The 16,091-nt window shown below is 42.9% G+C and overlaps 1 protein-coding gene across 1 annotated transcript in view; it reads left to right on the plus strand.

The window, feature by feature from the left end:
* The window catches only part of LOC311003643 (disco-interacting protein 2 homolog C-like), a gene marked incomplete at both ends in the record, with an annotated part of 65,319 nt that overhangs the window by 21,676 nt on the left and 27,552 nt on the right, over positions 1-16,091 (plus strand). Inside the window, 14 exons of the mRNA XM_083995434.1 lie at positions 1,026-1,322; positions 2,849-2,971; positions 4,211-4,357; positions 5,454-5,573; positions 7,609-7,806; positions 9,486-9,577; positions 9,802-9,912; positions 11,688-11,811; positions 12,235-12,344; positions 13,287-13,389; positions 13,496-13,560; positions 13,757-13,850; positions 13,994-14,113; positions 15,860-15,974. Coding sequence (XP_083851560.1) covers positions 1,026-1,322; positions 2,849-2,971; positions 4,211-4,357; positions 5,454-5,573; positions 7,609-7,806; positions 9,486-9,577; positions 9,802-9,912; positions 11,688-11,811; positions 12,235-12,344; positions 13,287-13,389; positions 13,496-13,560; positions 13,757-13,850; positions 13,994-14,113; positions 15,860-15,974 — 1,819 coding nt within the window. The remainder of the gene's footprint in view (positions 1-1,025; positions 1,323-2,848; positions 2,972-4,210; positions 4,358-5,453; positions 5,574-7,608; positions 7,807-9,485; positions 9,578-9,801; positions 9,913-11,687; positions 11,812-12,234; positions 12,345-13,286; positions 13,390-13,495; positions 13,561-13,756; positions 13,851-13,993; positions 14,114-15,859; positions 15,975-16,091) is intronic.

Raw genomic sequence — 16,091 nt, forward strand, 5'->3', positions numbered from 1 at the left:
TCCATGCAGGCCTGTTCGGTTTCTCCTGTGGAGCTGGATGTCATGTAAAAAACATGAACAGAGAAAACACACACTACTGTCACACATCTAAAGTATCATTTTCTCAACTTATATAAACATATTGGTCAGAGGTGTCAGAGGCCGTCTAACCAACATGGCCCATAATGAGCCATAGGTCACAGTTTACAGCCTCAGATAAGAAGTTAAACGTAAAGATGTATTTCTATGTGTGCACTCTCTTAGGGCTGAGGGTGTCTACTAATCTACTTATGGCTTCATTATAATACACTGAAAATTTTACTGTTTATTATTTGATTTCATTTTTAATATGCCTTGTTGTTGTATCTCTTTTGGAGCTCTGTAAAATCTTCAAAGTGTTTTTAAATCTTAGCATTTTATCTTTTATTTTTATTAGTCCTCAATGTTGTAAATCATTAACTGGTAATCAACTGTTCATTATCATTATTAAAATATGTGTACTATTCTAGTCTATTACTACAATATTACAGCATAAACCAATATATAATTTTCCATATTTGGAAATTGTCACTTGAGCTTTTTATTAAAGGCACCATGTGTCATGAAGTTATGTATGTTACATAACATATTGATGCAGCCGATCTGAAGCTAAGTGACTAAATCCATGAGCTGGGATATTGAATGTTAAAGGAAAATACTCTCATGTCCATGTGATAAATAAAAAAACTACAGCTACCGTAGCAGCTGGTTAGCTTAGCTTAGTTTAGCATAAAGCTAAAGGAAAAAATTACCTCACACACTGAATTCAGCTCGTTTAAATTGTACAACAATCAAAGTGTGAAATGAGAAGTGGCTGAGGTTAAGGCATCAAACTTCTCAAACTATGAGAAAGAAAGTCAGTGTGGTTCCACAAAGTGTTGAACTATTCCTTTATTGTTGTATTCTATAATGTTGATGCATGTTTTTAAGTCTCTAACTGACTGTGTTGTTGTTGTTGTGTGAAGCTTTTCTCTCAACAAATAACGGCGGTCACTGACTCTCACTAGGCCTGTCCCCCCTGTGCTCAGACTCGTCGTCGGGCTCAGAGGAGGAGGCGGGGCCGGGCGACGACATGTCGGGCATGGAGCACTGGATGAGCCGCCCTTCCCAGTTAGGCCCCGCCCACCTGGGCTCCACCTCCTCCTCGTCCTCGTCAACGCAGAGCGGAGGCAGCGGCAACGCCGGGCGGCTGGCCGACTCCCTGGCGCACACGCACATCTCGCACCTGGCGCACACGCACCTGGCGCACACGCACCTGGGCCAGTCGCACCACCAGCAGAGCCACCTGTCCCAGTCGCACCACGGTAAGGCTTCACTGTTCAGTCCTGAGAGGAGTGTGTTAATTAAAGTGCTTAAGTACAGTAGACACAAGTTTACAGCTGCATATTTACCTGTTAAGGGCCCTCAGGAAAAAATGTGCTTTGTCCCCTATTGACCCCCCCCACCACCCACCGCCCTCTCATGAGGTACAGAGCAGATTAAACACAGCAACAGACCCGAGTATCTGCAAGTTAATTATTTTATCAACACAACTTTATTGAGAACACAGTATGATTTAGAATAGTTAACTTCATTCTTGATCAGCAGGTAAGAAAACATCACAGGGTTTGTTTATTAGCCGCCCTGGAGCTTTTTATGTCTAACATTGTCTCATCAGATGTGTTTATAACCCAGCATGAATGAGAGGTGGTGAAAACAGAAAAACAGGAAGTAATGGAAAAAAGACCAATTTGTACAACGGGACACAGTCTATATGTTTAAGAAGACCATGTCATACAATCAAAATCTCCAATTAGGCTGCTAAATGGACTAAAACAACCAAGAGAACATTGGGCCTCAGTCACCAATATCTTCTAAATTTCTCTTTAATTCATTCTTAAAGGGATAGTTCAACATTTTGGCAAATTGGCCCATTGTCATAATCTCTATAGTCATAGCAGTAGGTTTGTTACCTTTAATTGTCGGTGCAAGCTATTTTTAGAACGTTAGAGCAGAGCCATGAGCTGCTCAGAGCTACGCTACAGAGGCTCATGGTATTTCTTGGTTTCCCTCATCAAACTCATCAAATACACAATCCAACAACTCCAAAACGCTCTCGTGGACAAGTCGTGACCTGTACTTTCACCACACTATGAGATAATAACGGAACGTTATGATACAGAGTTGTTTTTGAGGTAAATTCGTGCAAAACAGCTGATGCACGTTCCCGTCGGGGGCAGTTTTTCTGCAAGCAGTCTCTGCATTTTCCTTGAAAACAACGATTATGGCAATGGGCCAATTTGCCAAAATGTTGAACTATCCCTTTAAGTAATTCTTAAGAATTTTCTTAAGAAAACTTTGTCAGATAAATAATTTGTGCAATCCTGCAATAAAGTATAAAAAAAAGAACAGTGTGTGAATGGATTTGTTTGTTGGCTCCTGTTGAAGATAGGAGCTCTCCTTATTTAATATAGAGGTGTCAATTCATAAATAAACATAAACACTTACATAATATATGTGCTTTTTTAGATTATTGTATGTCTTTGCATCTGTTTCCGAATTTCAGGCTCATTTGTTATTCAGCGTCTCCAACAGTTTTTCTATTTGTTTCATACTGCACAGAACAGTTAATATTCACAATGCAGCGTCTACTTTGACGCCACTTTTATGCTGCAGTCAATTCCCATTCATAATTCATTCACTCTCTCTACTTAACCTCCTGTAACACTGACTTCATCACTTTTATTTAAACTCTATCGATGAAACTCTCACAACGTCGTCCACGTTCACCTTAAAGCGCCGCTTTATATTTTATTTAGTCACCTTGAGCTCTGTGTCCGTGTGAGCGCAGGTATCGGCCACCTGTCCCTGAAGAGGAAGGGAGCGCTGAGCGTCGCCGAGAACGGAGGATCTCTGAGGCGATCCTGTGAGTTTGGCTCCGACATGCTGTGGCCCCCGCCGCTGGAGTCTGACGGTAGGTCCAGGCCGGAAGCACCTCCACCGGTCACTCATCTGTGCCGGCCGAGGAAGTGGTTTCAGAATAAGAGTCCGATGATTCCACGTTGATTTATGATAGAAGAGGTTGATAGACCACGACAAATCTGGGCCTGTATTCACAAAGATTCCTAAGTATGCTGTGTCTTTTTCTCAGTGACGTAACTCTAGGAAAAATCTTAGAATTCCTCAAATTCTAAGAAAAGTCTTCCCTTAAGTAGAAGAGAAGAAGTAGAAAAGCAGAACCATGGTCAGATAAAAGTTATTCACAAAGCATCTTAGCCATTAGGAGAGCTCCTGAGGTGACTGTTAAGAGGACGGAGGAGGACTTTTAAGAGATTAAAAGATTTGTTTTAGTTTTAGTAAACTGTTGACATTTGAGTCAATAACCCCCATTAACAGAACAAAAGATTAAGTGGTGAAATGACCAGCATGGCGACTAGATATAAGCAAATAAATATAGCTAATAACTATCTTTGTGAATACGGGCCCTGATTTATTAAAGACCCCCTAAACCAAAAATTGATTTTTTTGAAATTATTAACATGTCAATGTAGTGTTCAGCAACGAAGTGGCTAATGCAGCCATAACTGAGCATTTTACATTTGAAAATGCAGTTTCAAAGTCAAAGTCTGAAAAACTTGGATTCAGTTTTCACGTCAGAATCCCTAGCAACCAATCTCGCTCAAGTCATGATGCATTTGCATACTCATGAATATCTATAGAACCTGGATTTTTCAATGAGGGACAAATAGTGTTTTTAGTCTCTTTGAGAGTTTTTTTAAACAACCTTTTTGAGGGAAAGCAATTTTAATCAAAAAATAGTCATAGCAAAACATTTTTACAAATTTTAAAATGCCTCTTTAGGGGGTCTTTAAGAAAAAAATATTTAGGCCTGGGTCTGTTTGGTATTGATTTCAGGATATTAATCGGTTATTGATGAGCTTCTAATAATAAAAATGTTAATGTCTAAAATGTGCTGTCACTGTTTAAAGGGAGTCCTGTAACAGGTATTTTACTGAACTGACCTCAGACCTTCCTGTGCGTGCCAGAGATGTGACCCAAATTCACATTCAAGTCAAAATGAGCATCAAAGTGTGTAACAATGAGACGAGGACAGTGATGAATATCAACGTTGAGTCACCGCTGACTGTTTGTCTCTGTGTCTGCCTGCCTCTCCCTCTGTCCTCTGCTCCCCCCTCCTCCTACTCCTTCCCAGAGAACCACTCGACCCCCCCGGACGTGACGGGCTACTCGTCGGACTCGTCCCACTCGCACACCGAGCGTCACCACATGGCCAACATGGGAACCATCGCCAGGAACACGCAGAAGTACGGCAACGCCGAGCGCATGGAGACGGGCGACGGTGAGAGCCTCCGCCTCCGCGACGCTGAAACGCTGCGACACCTCTAACCCGCTCTGAATACAGACGCTGAAGACAGTCAGATGAAAATAGAAACTCTTTAATCAGGAGGATTGAACTCAAATTAGACCACCACCTTAGAGAACTGACCAATTACACCGAGTGTTGGTGTCGCTCCCCTGGATGAACGGAGTGGAGTTCTTTTAAAGGGAGCTGACAAAGCACCTTTGTTCAGAGAGCATCAACCACACACAGTCTGTCGTCCACTTAGCAGCCAGAGAGCAGTTCACTGTTTGGTGTTTAGGTCTTTCCCCTGAAAGCCAGTCCAGCAGTCCTTGTCTTCTGATACAGTGGTTCTCAAACTTGTTTACATCAAGGACCCCTAAACTGACACAAATTAGACCAAGGACCCCCTATTGGACAACATTTTGAAAAAACACCATACACAAATATTTGTTCTGAGACTGAATAACGTTACATTTTGTTTAGTCAATGTACGTTCAAATTACGTTTTCATGAATTTCAAGAACATTTCTGGAAAAAAATGTGGTAAAAATTTTGAAAAAAAAGTTGGGGACCCCCTTGAACCCTCTCAAGGACCCCTGGGAGTCCCCAGACCCCACTTTGAGAACCATTGCTCCAATATATGTATATATATCTTCTTTATTTCAGATTCAAGGTCCATAGGCAAGACAAACACAACAACAGACACACCCAAAGTTTTTTTTTTTAAATTTTTTTATTGAAAGTCAATGACATACAAAAAAAATAAAAATACTTACGACCACGGACAAAAACAAACAGAAGAAAAAAAACACACAAAAAAACAGAAAAGGTTAAAACAAAACAAAATGCATTTTATCAAACTTAAATTTTTCCCAGTTTTTGTTATGCTTTTCTACATTATCTCAATTTGTTGGGATCTAAAAGAAACTGGCTCTGCACTTTATTAAAAAAAATAAAATGTTATTGTTCAGGTAACCAGGGCTGCTGCTCTGCATGTTGCTCGGGCCACCGCTTTTCTTTCCACTGTCAGGAATAAGCCCTAAAAGAAAACATTATCTCTGCAACCATGTGTGTGTCTGTGTGTGTTTTCCAGGTGTCCCGGTCAGCAGTCGTGTGTCGGCTAAGATCCAGCAGCTGGTGAACACGCTGAAGCAGCCCCGCAGACCTCCACTACGAGAGTTCTTTGTCGATGACTTTGACGAACTGCTCGAGGGTAAGACACTGTCTCTGGACCTGCGTGTTTGACTCTGGTTTCAGTTATAGCTATATTTATTTCTCTCCAGTGTTTTGATCCCTAAGAAGATATATTTATATTTTAAGAACCGAAAACCACCTCAGTGTAGTTTTACATCTCCTCTATCAGCTTCTCCTCTGGAGCTCTGGTAACAACAGGTCAGTCAGCCAATCAGGAGAGAGGAGGCTCAGAGCCTGATCCAATAAAATTACAGCAGATTTCAGGTTTAACAGAGAAACCAAATTCTGCAAAGTTGAGAGTGGTGACCGCTTTGTTGTGACATCACAAAAATACAAGAAGTCCTGACGGCTCATTTTACAGTGAGCTTGGTTTTTGAATACAGACTGTGTGTTTCTCTGTGGACTGAAGCTTTGATACTTTCACAGTATTAATATGGAACCTAGTCCTGCTTTATAATCAAAGAAGACATGAAAATATGACTTAATACAATGTGGGGCATTTAATGCTCTCTAATAACTCCTAAATCCCCCCCCAATGGACTGAAGTCAAAACCTTTAGGTAAATGACAGGATGGGGCATGATGGGCTGAGCTGAAGGAAGATTTACTCTTACTCTAAACTGCAGTTAGTAATAATAGAAATAGAAATGTTTGTGTTTTGTAATAAAAGGCTCCTACATGATGAAACATGTGCGTGTAAAGAAATATTTCCATATAGAGTCACATGGAATAGATGATACAGACCAGATGATTTCCAGTCTAGTTCTTCTTACAGGGCACTAAATCCTCTGTAAGGATTTTAAAATGTAGATCGTGTGAGTCCTGATCTCAGAGCTGTGTGCCGTTTGCTCAGCTCTCACCATCTGGCTGCGTTTTCTGTCTTTGGTCCTCGTCTCCATGTTTCTCCCTCATTGTCTTTGGAAACCTTAGAAGAATAAGTGTTTCCTCAGTTTGGGCACATCACAGTGGGCCGTAAATATTTGCGGTCGTGTTGAGCTCAGTGTTGATGTGGTGGTTCGGACCCTCACTTCGTAGTGGATTCCTTGGTCTGAGGCTGGCTGCTGCTGGAGCCTTAAAGGGAATCCGCTGTCCAAATATTAACACGCTACATCTGTGTTAATAACAGAAAGCTCCAATTAATTATCAGTCGTTTGTTAGTGTGATTACAACTTCCTCACAGCTTCGGCTCAATGTTTCCATGTGTGGTCGTCTCCACTAGTAAACTGTGAACAGCCAAGTCTGTACACGGAGGAGGAGGAGGAGGAGGAGGAGGAGGAGGAGGAAGAGGGGGAGGAGGAGGAGGAGGAGGAAGAGGGGGATGATGATGATGATAAGGAGGAGGAGGAGGAGGAGGATGATGATGATGATGATGATAATAATGAGGATGATGATGATGAAGATGAAGATGACGATGAGGAGGATGAGGAGGGGGATGATGATGATGATGATGATGATGATAATGATGATATGAGGATGATGATGATGAAGATAATAATGAGGATGATGATGATGAGGAGGAGGAGGATGATAATGAGGATGAGGAGGATGATGAAGATGGTGATGATGATGATGATGATGATGATGAGGATGATGATGATGATAATGAGGATGATGATGATGAAGATAATAATGAGGATGATGATGATGATAATGAGGATGATGATGATGATAATGAGGATGATGAAGAAGATGATGATGCTGATGATGATGATAATGAGGAGGAGGAGGAGGAGGATGATGAAGAGGATGATGATGATGATAATGAGGATGATGATGATGATAATGATGATGATGATGATGATGATGATGATGATGGTCAGGATGATGATGATGAGGATGATGATGATGATGAAGATGATGATGATGCTGATGATGATGATGATGATGATGATGATGTGGAGGAGGATGAGGAGGATGATGAGGATGATGATAATGAGGATGAGGATGATAATGATGATGATGATAATGAGGATGATGATGATGATGATGATGATGATAATGATGATGATGATGATGATGAAGACGACCCTCCTGTGGGTCTTGTCTCGTCTCCAGTCCAGCAGCCGGACCCCAACCAGCCGCGGCCTGAGGGGGCGGAGATGATGCCGGTGCGCGGCGAGGCCCTGGGGGTGGTCACCAACTGGCCCCCGTCCCTGGAGGCGGCGCTGCAGCGCTGGGGGACCATCTCCCCCAAGGCCCCCTGCCTCACCAGCCTGGACACGGCAGGGAAGCCCCTCTACGTGCTCACATATGGTACGCAGCCGCTCGCTCCGGCGCTTCACACGCTCCTTTACATCATTTATTGATGAAGCAAACCAGATGCAGAGATCAGGAGGAAGAGCTGAAGCCAACGGCTCTGCAACTTTATAGGAACTTGTAGACAAAAACATCTCGTCTTCTTCATGTGGTTGATATCAACGCACACACACACACACACACATGTTCACATTCAGAGTTTAGAGACTGTGACGGACACAAACAGTCACATCAGGCCGCTGGCTGATCTCTGGTCAGTGCACAGTGTCTAGTGCTAAAATAGATCTGTCATGGGAGCAAGACAATCACTTCTTTAGCCTTAAAGGGATAGTTGTCCCTCATTGACAACAGTGTCCGTGTAGCTCCGTTTCTACTGCAGGTATCATACTTAATGGCCATTTGTACCTCATACAACCCCACTTCAAAAAAGCTGTACTATCCCTTTAAACCTAACCCTACAAAATAAAAGCATGGGAGAATTTTTCTTTATTTCAAGATATTGGGAGCTTTAATTGTGACAGGAAGTTCCACAGGTTGTGTTTCAGGAAGTCAGTAACACCAGCTCAGTAAGTCTGTCAGGTCTTTAATATGTAACTGTGACAGTGTAACAATGTAAATTGTATTTTAATTAATCAGTATCCTAAATTAGCCTTTGATTAATGTTTTGGCTGCCATCTAATGGATTCGAAAAAAAATGGCTCAAGGCCAAAGTTACTTGCCAACTCCTGAATTAGACCATGATGAGACTGTGATTAGTTTGAGGTTAACGAGTCCTGTTTTGGGTTGAATTAGAGCTGTGAAGTCCCACACATGCTGGTGTTGGTTTATACATCAGTGGAGCCAATTACCAAAAATATATGCACTTTTTATATTCAACACAATAAATGAGTCCAGGTTTAATTTAGTTTCTGTGTCATAATGAAACAATCAGTTTATTCAGGAAGTAAAAATAATTGGAAAAGACATTTCATTCTCTCAGTTCACTTGGGTCTGTATGAAAAATGTTCAAACTCATTAACCAAATGTTATGCATCAGTAACCATGAAGACTGCTTTCATTTTTTTATTTTTTAGGTGAATCTGACAATAAAGGAATATTTCAACATTTTGGCAAATTGGCCCACTGCCATAATCCCTATAGTTTTAGGAGTAGGTTCATTACCTTCAATTGTCGGTGCAAGCTGGCCACGCCGGTGGACCCGGAAATAAAGTCGTGATGTCAGGACTTAACAACCGGATAGTCATTATGGCAATAGGCGTATTTGCCTAAATGTTGAAATATCCATTTAACTGTTCAGGGAAATTAAATCATGGTGGATAAAAATGTTTCATCTCAACATTTTTACATCACAAACATTGAATTTGAATCTTCTGTTGTCCATAAGAACAACATTTTGTTGTCGATAAAGTTTCTGTTAACATTATTTAATTCTCTTCCTCTCCCTCCTCCACTTGTGCATCAGACAGCCATTACTTTCAACTGTAATCAGTGATAAAACAATATCAATGAATCAACGATGACCTCGGAGATCATTTTTTTCTTTTATCGACTTCACATTCTCAAAATAGAAGTCCAAGCACACACGCTGACACACACACTTGCATCCTGTGAACCCCCCCCTCCGCCCTCCCCCCCTCTCTCTCTCACCCTCCTATCCTGTGTCCTGCTCCCTGCAGGGAAGCTGTGGTCTCGCAGCATCAAGCTTGCCTACAACATCCTCCACAAACTGGGCAGCAAGCAGGAGCCCATGGTGCGACCGGGTGATCGGGTGAGTCACGCTCCACCACCACACAGAGGTTTTGGGTTTCTGGTCTTTGTGCTTCTCACTGCAGCTGTGTGGTCAGTCCGCTCAGCCTGTGATGAACCTGCAGTGACAGACGTGTGTGTATGCAGTAAAAAAACAAAACAGAATGATTTCCAGTCTCTTAAAACGAGAGAGTTAAATAAACTTTCTTCTCCGTCTTGATCTGAACTGTTCTCCCTCCTCCTCAGGTTGCCTTGGTGTTTCCTAACAACGACCCAGTGGCCTTCATGGTGGCCTTCTACGGCTGTCTGCTGGCCGAGGTGGTCCCCGTCCCCATCGAGGTTCCCCTGAGCCGCAAGGTACTTGATGTTTGTCACGTAGAGAGAGAGCAGCAGCGCCGCCCTGTCCCCTGGCTGTGCTTTACAGTAAATAAAGAGCTCTTAACGGCTCATCTATCATCTGTGGCGTCTCCGCTCCCTCCTCTCTAGTCTTCACTTTGACCCTGCAGCTCTGCTCCTCTCGTTTCACTTCTCCCGGGGAGGTCAGGTAATTTAATTTTTCACAGCGTTGCTCTGTGACATCAATCCTCCCCCGGTTCGGCCACATCTGTTTTCCACCTCGTACCCACGAGCCCCCCCCCCCCCCCCCCCCCCGCCCGGACCCCTGCTGCGTTTCAGCCCGGCCCTGTCAGTGTCCAAACTGTGTGTTTTCGGCCTGCCACAAGTATCTGTGAGAAACAACCCCGTCCCATCAGAACAGGCAGCAGAGGAAAGTCAACATTTCTGACAAAGCCCCTCCCCCAACTGTTGCATCTGCTGATCTCCCGGCACACCCCCCCCCCCCCCCCCCCCCCCCCCCCCCAAATGTCAGTTTTGTCACTTTTTGTATTCCTTCATGTCAGCCCAGCGGTCTCAGCTGTGTGTACAGCGGTTTGTCACGCAGCGCCGGGGTCGGCACGGTTACACGCTGCAGCAGCCGCACGCTGGTCGCTGCTCTTGAACCCCCCCCTCCATCCCCCCATCCTGCATCTGTGCTGCAGGATTTTCCATAAAATTTCTGTTTTCACTGGGAGACGAGGCGCAGCAGCAGCAGCAGCAGCAGCAGCAAACCTCTGTTACTGGACTGTCACCTGTGTGTGTGTGTGTGTGTGTGTGTGTGTGTGTGTACCTGTGTGTGTACCTGTGTGTGTACTTGTGTGTATGTTCAGAGGAAGTTATGTGACTATTTACTCCTCATCTTAAATATTGTTTTTAATACCTATTAAGCTAACATTGCATATAAACAACTCAGAAACACAGTCAACAGTTTAAATTAAATGTACATGCATAAGACAGAAACATCTGTGTTTGAGGTCACATGACAATGAAAACAATTTTCCAACACACTTTTTTGAACCAATAAGAGTTCAGTGAATGTTATATCTGCTCTTTTAGTCTTGTCTACTACATTTAAAGTGACACATATATTGTAGTGTCATGCAAAAGTTTGGGCACCCCAGGTCAAAATGTCTGTTAATGTAAACAGTTCAGCAAGTGGAAGATGAAATGATCTCCAAAAGGCATAAAGTTACAGATGACACATTCCCCTTACATTTTGTACAATACAATTTTATTTTTCAACTTTTACATTTTCAAACTGACCCCCCCCCCCCGGTGTAATCACAGTGTGTAAATAGTAAATATCTTGTCTGATTTGTCAAAGTTACCTGAGAGCTCAAGTCTCCTGGGTTTCCCATTCTTCTGCAGGCTGCTGCTTTGTTTTCCTTTTTCACCCTGAAACTGTAGAAAACTAAAATAATACACTGATTAAAATGATTAAAATGCAGAAAAAGAGTGTTTCATGTTTAATGTTATGTCTTTTGGAGATCATTTCATCCTCCACTTGCTGAACTGTTCACATTAACAGACATTTTGACCAGGGGTGCACGCCCTTACCCAGACTCAAGGAATCACTTTCGTAAAGAAAATAGAGTGGTGTGTGTGTGTGTGTGTGTTGGTGTGGGTGTGTCCTGTGTCCGTGGGATTATTCCCACAGAGAAGCAGCTCCTGACAACTGTTCAGTCTTCACGTTGTTCTCATGAATCAGAATCAAACAAACCAAACGTCTTTCTCTCTCTCTCTCTGTCGTCCAATAGGACGCCGGCAGCCAGCAGATTGGATTCCTGTTGGGCAGCTGCGGCGTTACCGTGGCGCTGACCAGCGACGCCTGCCACAAGGGTCTGCCCAAGAGTGCAACAGGAGAGATCCCACAGTTCAAAGGTGAGAGCAAAGACCATCCATCATGTGCGGGTGGTGAGGGTTTCCCCGCGGGGGAGGGGGAGGGGCGGCTCTGTCACACTCAACATAATGAGAAGTGGAGCAGGGGGCGGAGTTTAGTTCAACACCAACGTGTGAAACGTCGGAGCGCTCAGACCGGAGAGAACCGAGGAGAAAGTTGAAGACAGCAGATGTTTGAGCTGCTGTCAGGAGTTCAGCGCCGGTGTCAACTGGTGTCACAATGTGGGAATGAACCATTTAACGATCAGCGAGGGGTGTTTATGGAAAACATGTTTTTCCTTTCTTGCACTTTTTCTTGCACTTTTTCTTCTTTTTTTCTCTCCTCAGTTTGGGTGAGATGACAAACAGCTGAGTGTGAACTGCTAGTCACACCATGTCTCTCTCTCTATCTCCCTCTCTGTGCAGGTTGGCCCAAGTTGCTCTGGTTTGTAACAGAGTCCAAGCACCTTTCCAAACCTCCCAGAGACTGGTTCCCTCACATCAAAGATGCAAACAACGACACTGCTTATATAGAGGTCAGCTCTCTCTCTCTCTCTCTCACACACACACACACAAACACACACACACACACTCTCTCTCTCTCTGTTCCTCTGCTCGCTGGTTCACCCCCTGTTCTGCATCTGACTGAGATCTCATCATTACTGTATGGATTTAAAAGTGTTTTTATCATCTTAATTATCTTGTCGTTATGTCTGTAACCACTGAAATGATCAAAGTCAAGCCGACGCTGATCACTTTGATGTTTTAACTATTAAATTTATACTAAAGTTGAGGTCATTGGTAAATAAACTGAAAATGAATCAAGACTTATTTCACTGTTCAAGACAAATACAGTAGAGAAATTGTGTGACTTGTTTAATTGTTTTTCTAAGTTTTAAATCATTAAACTGCAAAAACGTAATTTTACGTTAAATAAACGGTTTGTCCCCATTGGAAGCAGAAAGTCTCACCTTTCAAACGAGCCATAGTATGTGTCCCTAGCTATAATATAGAATATGTTATGGCTCTACAGACATCGTCAACAATGGTCTAAATTGCTGGCACCAGGATTAAAGCTTTGGAAAACAGCACGGCACTCGATGAGTTAAACTGGTTACATTATTATTCGTATTAAAAGAAGACATTTGTAGACATGTCCTTCTGTTGCCTGCGTTGAAATGCTGGTGTTGCGTTTTGAATAAAGATGTGTGTTTTTCATCAATTCGTCAGTGGACAGAAATCGAATCAGCAGCTATTTAATTAAATCTGCTGCTTTCAGACAAATGAAGAAACGTTAACATTGTGTTTGAAACGACGCGCTCCCTTTTATTCTAACGGCTGGCCTTTCATATGTCGAGCAGCAGCCATTTTGAACTGATCTAATAAAGCCTCCTCCTCGGCGGCGCACAGCGAGCGTGAGGATGACTGACGCTCCCTCTCCTCTCATCCAAACCCTCCGTCTGTTGTTTTGCTCTCAGTACAAAACCTGTAAGGACGGCAGCGTGCTGGGAGTCACGGTGACGAGGATCGCCCTGCTCACACACTGCCAGGCTCTCACCCAGTCCTGCAGCTACACTGAGGGTACACACACACACTCATACACACACACACTCATACACACACACGGCTCAATGTCTGGGTCAGAATTTAATAATTCAGCTTCCTCTCTCCTCCTCTCTGGCTGTAGCGGAGACCATCGTCAACGTTCTTGACTTTAAGAAGGACGTGGGGCTGTGGCACGGCATCCTGACGGTGAGACACAGAGCCGTCAGCAGCACTGATCAATTTCAGTCTAATTATGTCTTTAATGTCTTAGATGTAAAATCGTTTTCATATTTCAATAACAAAATCCAGACACAGAGTCAGACACATGATAAAAATGTGAAACAGCTCTTTCAGCTTTAAATACCAACTCATTTTGTGTGTGTGTGTGTGTGTGTGTGTGCAGAGCGTGATGAACATGATGCACGTGATCAGCGTGCCCTACTCGCTGATGAAGGTCAACCCTCTGTCGTGGATCCAGAAAGTCTGCCAGTACAAAGGTCAGACACACACACTCCACCTGTCACTCAGCTCACTCAATTCACTCCACTCACCTGTCGGTCAGATAGATTAAATGCTAATTTCCCCTCCGTCTGTATATATATATATATGTGTGTGTGTGTGTGTGTGTCTCCCCCTGCAGCCAAGGTAGCCTGTGTGAAGTCCAGAGACATGCACTGGGCTCTGGTGGCCCACAAAGACCAGAAGGACATCAACCTGAGCTCGCTGAGGATGCTGCTGGTGGCCGACGGATCAAACCCCTGTAAGGTCACACCCAGCCTCCGCAGCCAGGACACTTTAAAGAGTATTAGAGATAGAGAATGTCAGGGAAATGGATGAAGTCCCTTGGGAAGGCGGGAAACTGGGTCATTTTACAGGAATAGAGCGGGATGTGTCCAACTACAAGCGTTTGGCAAAATAAATGATTTTCAACCCAAGTAGAGTGAAAATGAGCGAGATGTAACAGTAGAAACCAGGAAGTGAAGGGACAGTTCTGCTCGTTTTAGTCCAACAACTTCAAATGACTGTCAACCACAACTAGTCATTCTCCTTTTCTCCCACGCAGACTGTGGTGTCAGTGCAAGTCAGAATCAATTTAGAGAGCTTTACAACTTTCCTGACTAATTCTGTTTTTATTTTTGCACTGTGACACCAGAGGGCCAGTTTTATATTTAAGGAAACACAAAAATAAATTTTTATAAATGCAATAAACCTTTTTTAAACTAATCAAACTTCTGAGATTAAACAATATGGACTGACAAAGAGCATTATCCTATATATAGTATATATATATTGTATATATACCAGGTAAAACTGAAAAAGTATAAAATACAGAATTTTCACAGAAATGAAACTACATAGTCATAAATAAAATGTTTGATACAAAAAGATAAAATAATTTAACCTTTAAAAAAAACCCTAGCAGGTTCAAGCAGCTATAATTTATATTTCTATTGGAACAGTCTCCTGGATCCACCTCACAGAGCTTCATTGTGAGCTCAATATTTATCTGAACACGACTGAACTACCGTGGTTAACTCTAGATGTTTCCCTCAGGAGCTGGTGGAGACCAAACCCAGAGCTAAAAGAGAGAGAAGATTAGACTTAGATTCATTAAGTGACTCTAAATCAAAGATAATGTCCCTCTCCAACTGTTTTATAATCAGAATACATTTTTTTTGTTGGCACATTTCAAAACACCCAAGGTCCCCTCACAGAAAAAGAATAAGAAGAATAAAAATACAAAAAAAGCTAAAAAATACATAAATATGACTATCCACTATATGAATAGAGGATAAACAGTTAGGATACATGGTGTTACAGGGGGTAAGCAACTTTGAAAAGGTGTGTCTTGAGGGGAGACTTGAAATTATCAATGGAGTCCAGAGTACAAATGTGTAGTGGGAGTGAGTTATCTGAACAGCTGAAAGCCCAAACACCCATTGTACTGAGCTGAACAGTTTTCAAAGCTTCAGAATCTTTGTTAAAACATTTTAGTTTAATTTACAGTTTAATTTAAATATGATGTGTCTGTATCACATCCTGATGAAAAATACAGATTTCTTTATATTCTACCTAGAAACAGTTAAAAATAGTATGAAAATGAGTTTGTAGAACAGTTTCAGTACATTTACACACGGCTCTCTGACAACACACCTGGACAGTTTTTAGCAGGCAACTCTTAAACGTTGGAGTGTCCTTGAATGCACCACCACTTCAACAGAAACCACAAAGACAGCAGGTTGCTCTGTGCTGGATCAGCTGGACCTCACACCGACACCGCACTCCACTGACCTGAGTTCAGCAGCTGGAGCCGTACGAAACAGTTTCCACTGATGAGATTATTGAGGATGAAACATCAGTCTCATCCTTTAAGTCATTTAAAAAAAAAACGTTCAGGACACCGCCTCCTTCAAATGACAGACCTAATGGCAGTTCAATATGTGTACACACACATATGGGACACTTTGTGACTGTGTGTGTGTGTGTGTGTGTGTGTGTCTTTCAGGGTCCATCTCCTCCTGCGACGCCTTCCTCAACGTCTTTCAGACCAAAGGCCTGAGGGCCGAGGTCATCTGTCCCTGCGCCAGCTCCCCCGAGGCCCTCACCGTGGCCATCAGGAGGTAAACACACACACACACACACACTTACCGCACACGTGCTCTCGATCCTGCTTTACATACAAAGATTATGCAAACGTACGCGCACAAATATGCAAATGGCTTTACGAACGCACTCAC

The sequence above is a fragment of the Trachurus trachurus genome (assembly GCF_905171665.1).
Source record: "Trachurus trachurus genome assembly, chromosome: 20".
NCBI lineage: Eukaryota > Metazoa > Chordata > Actinopteri > Carangiformes > Carangidae > Trachurus > Trachurus trachurus.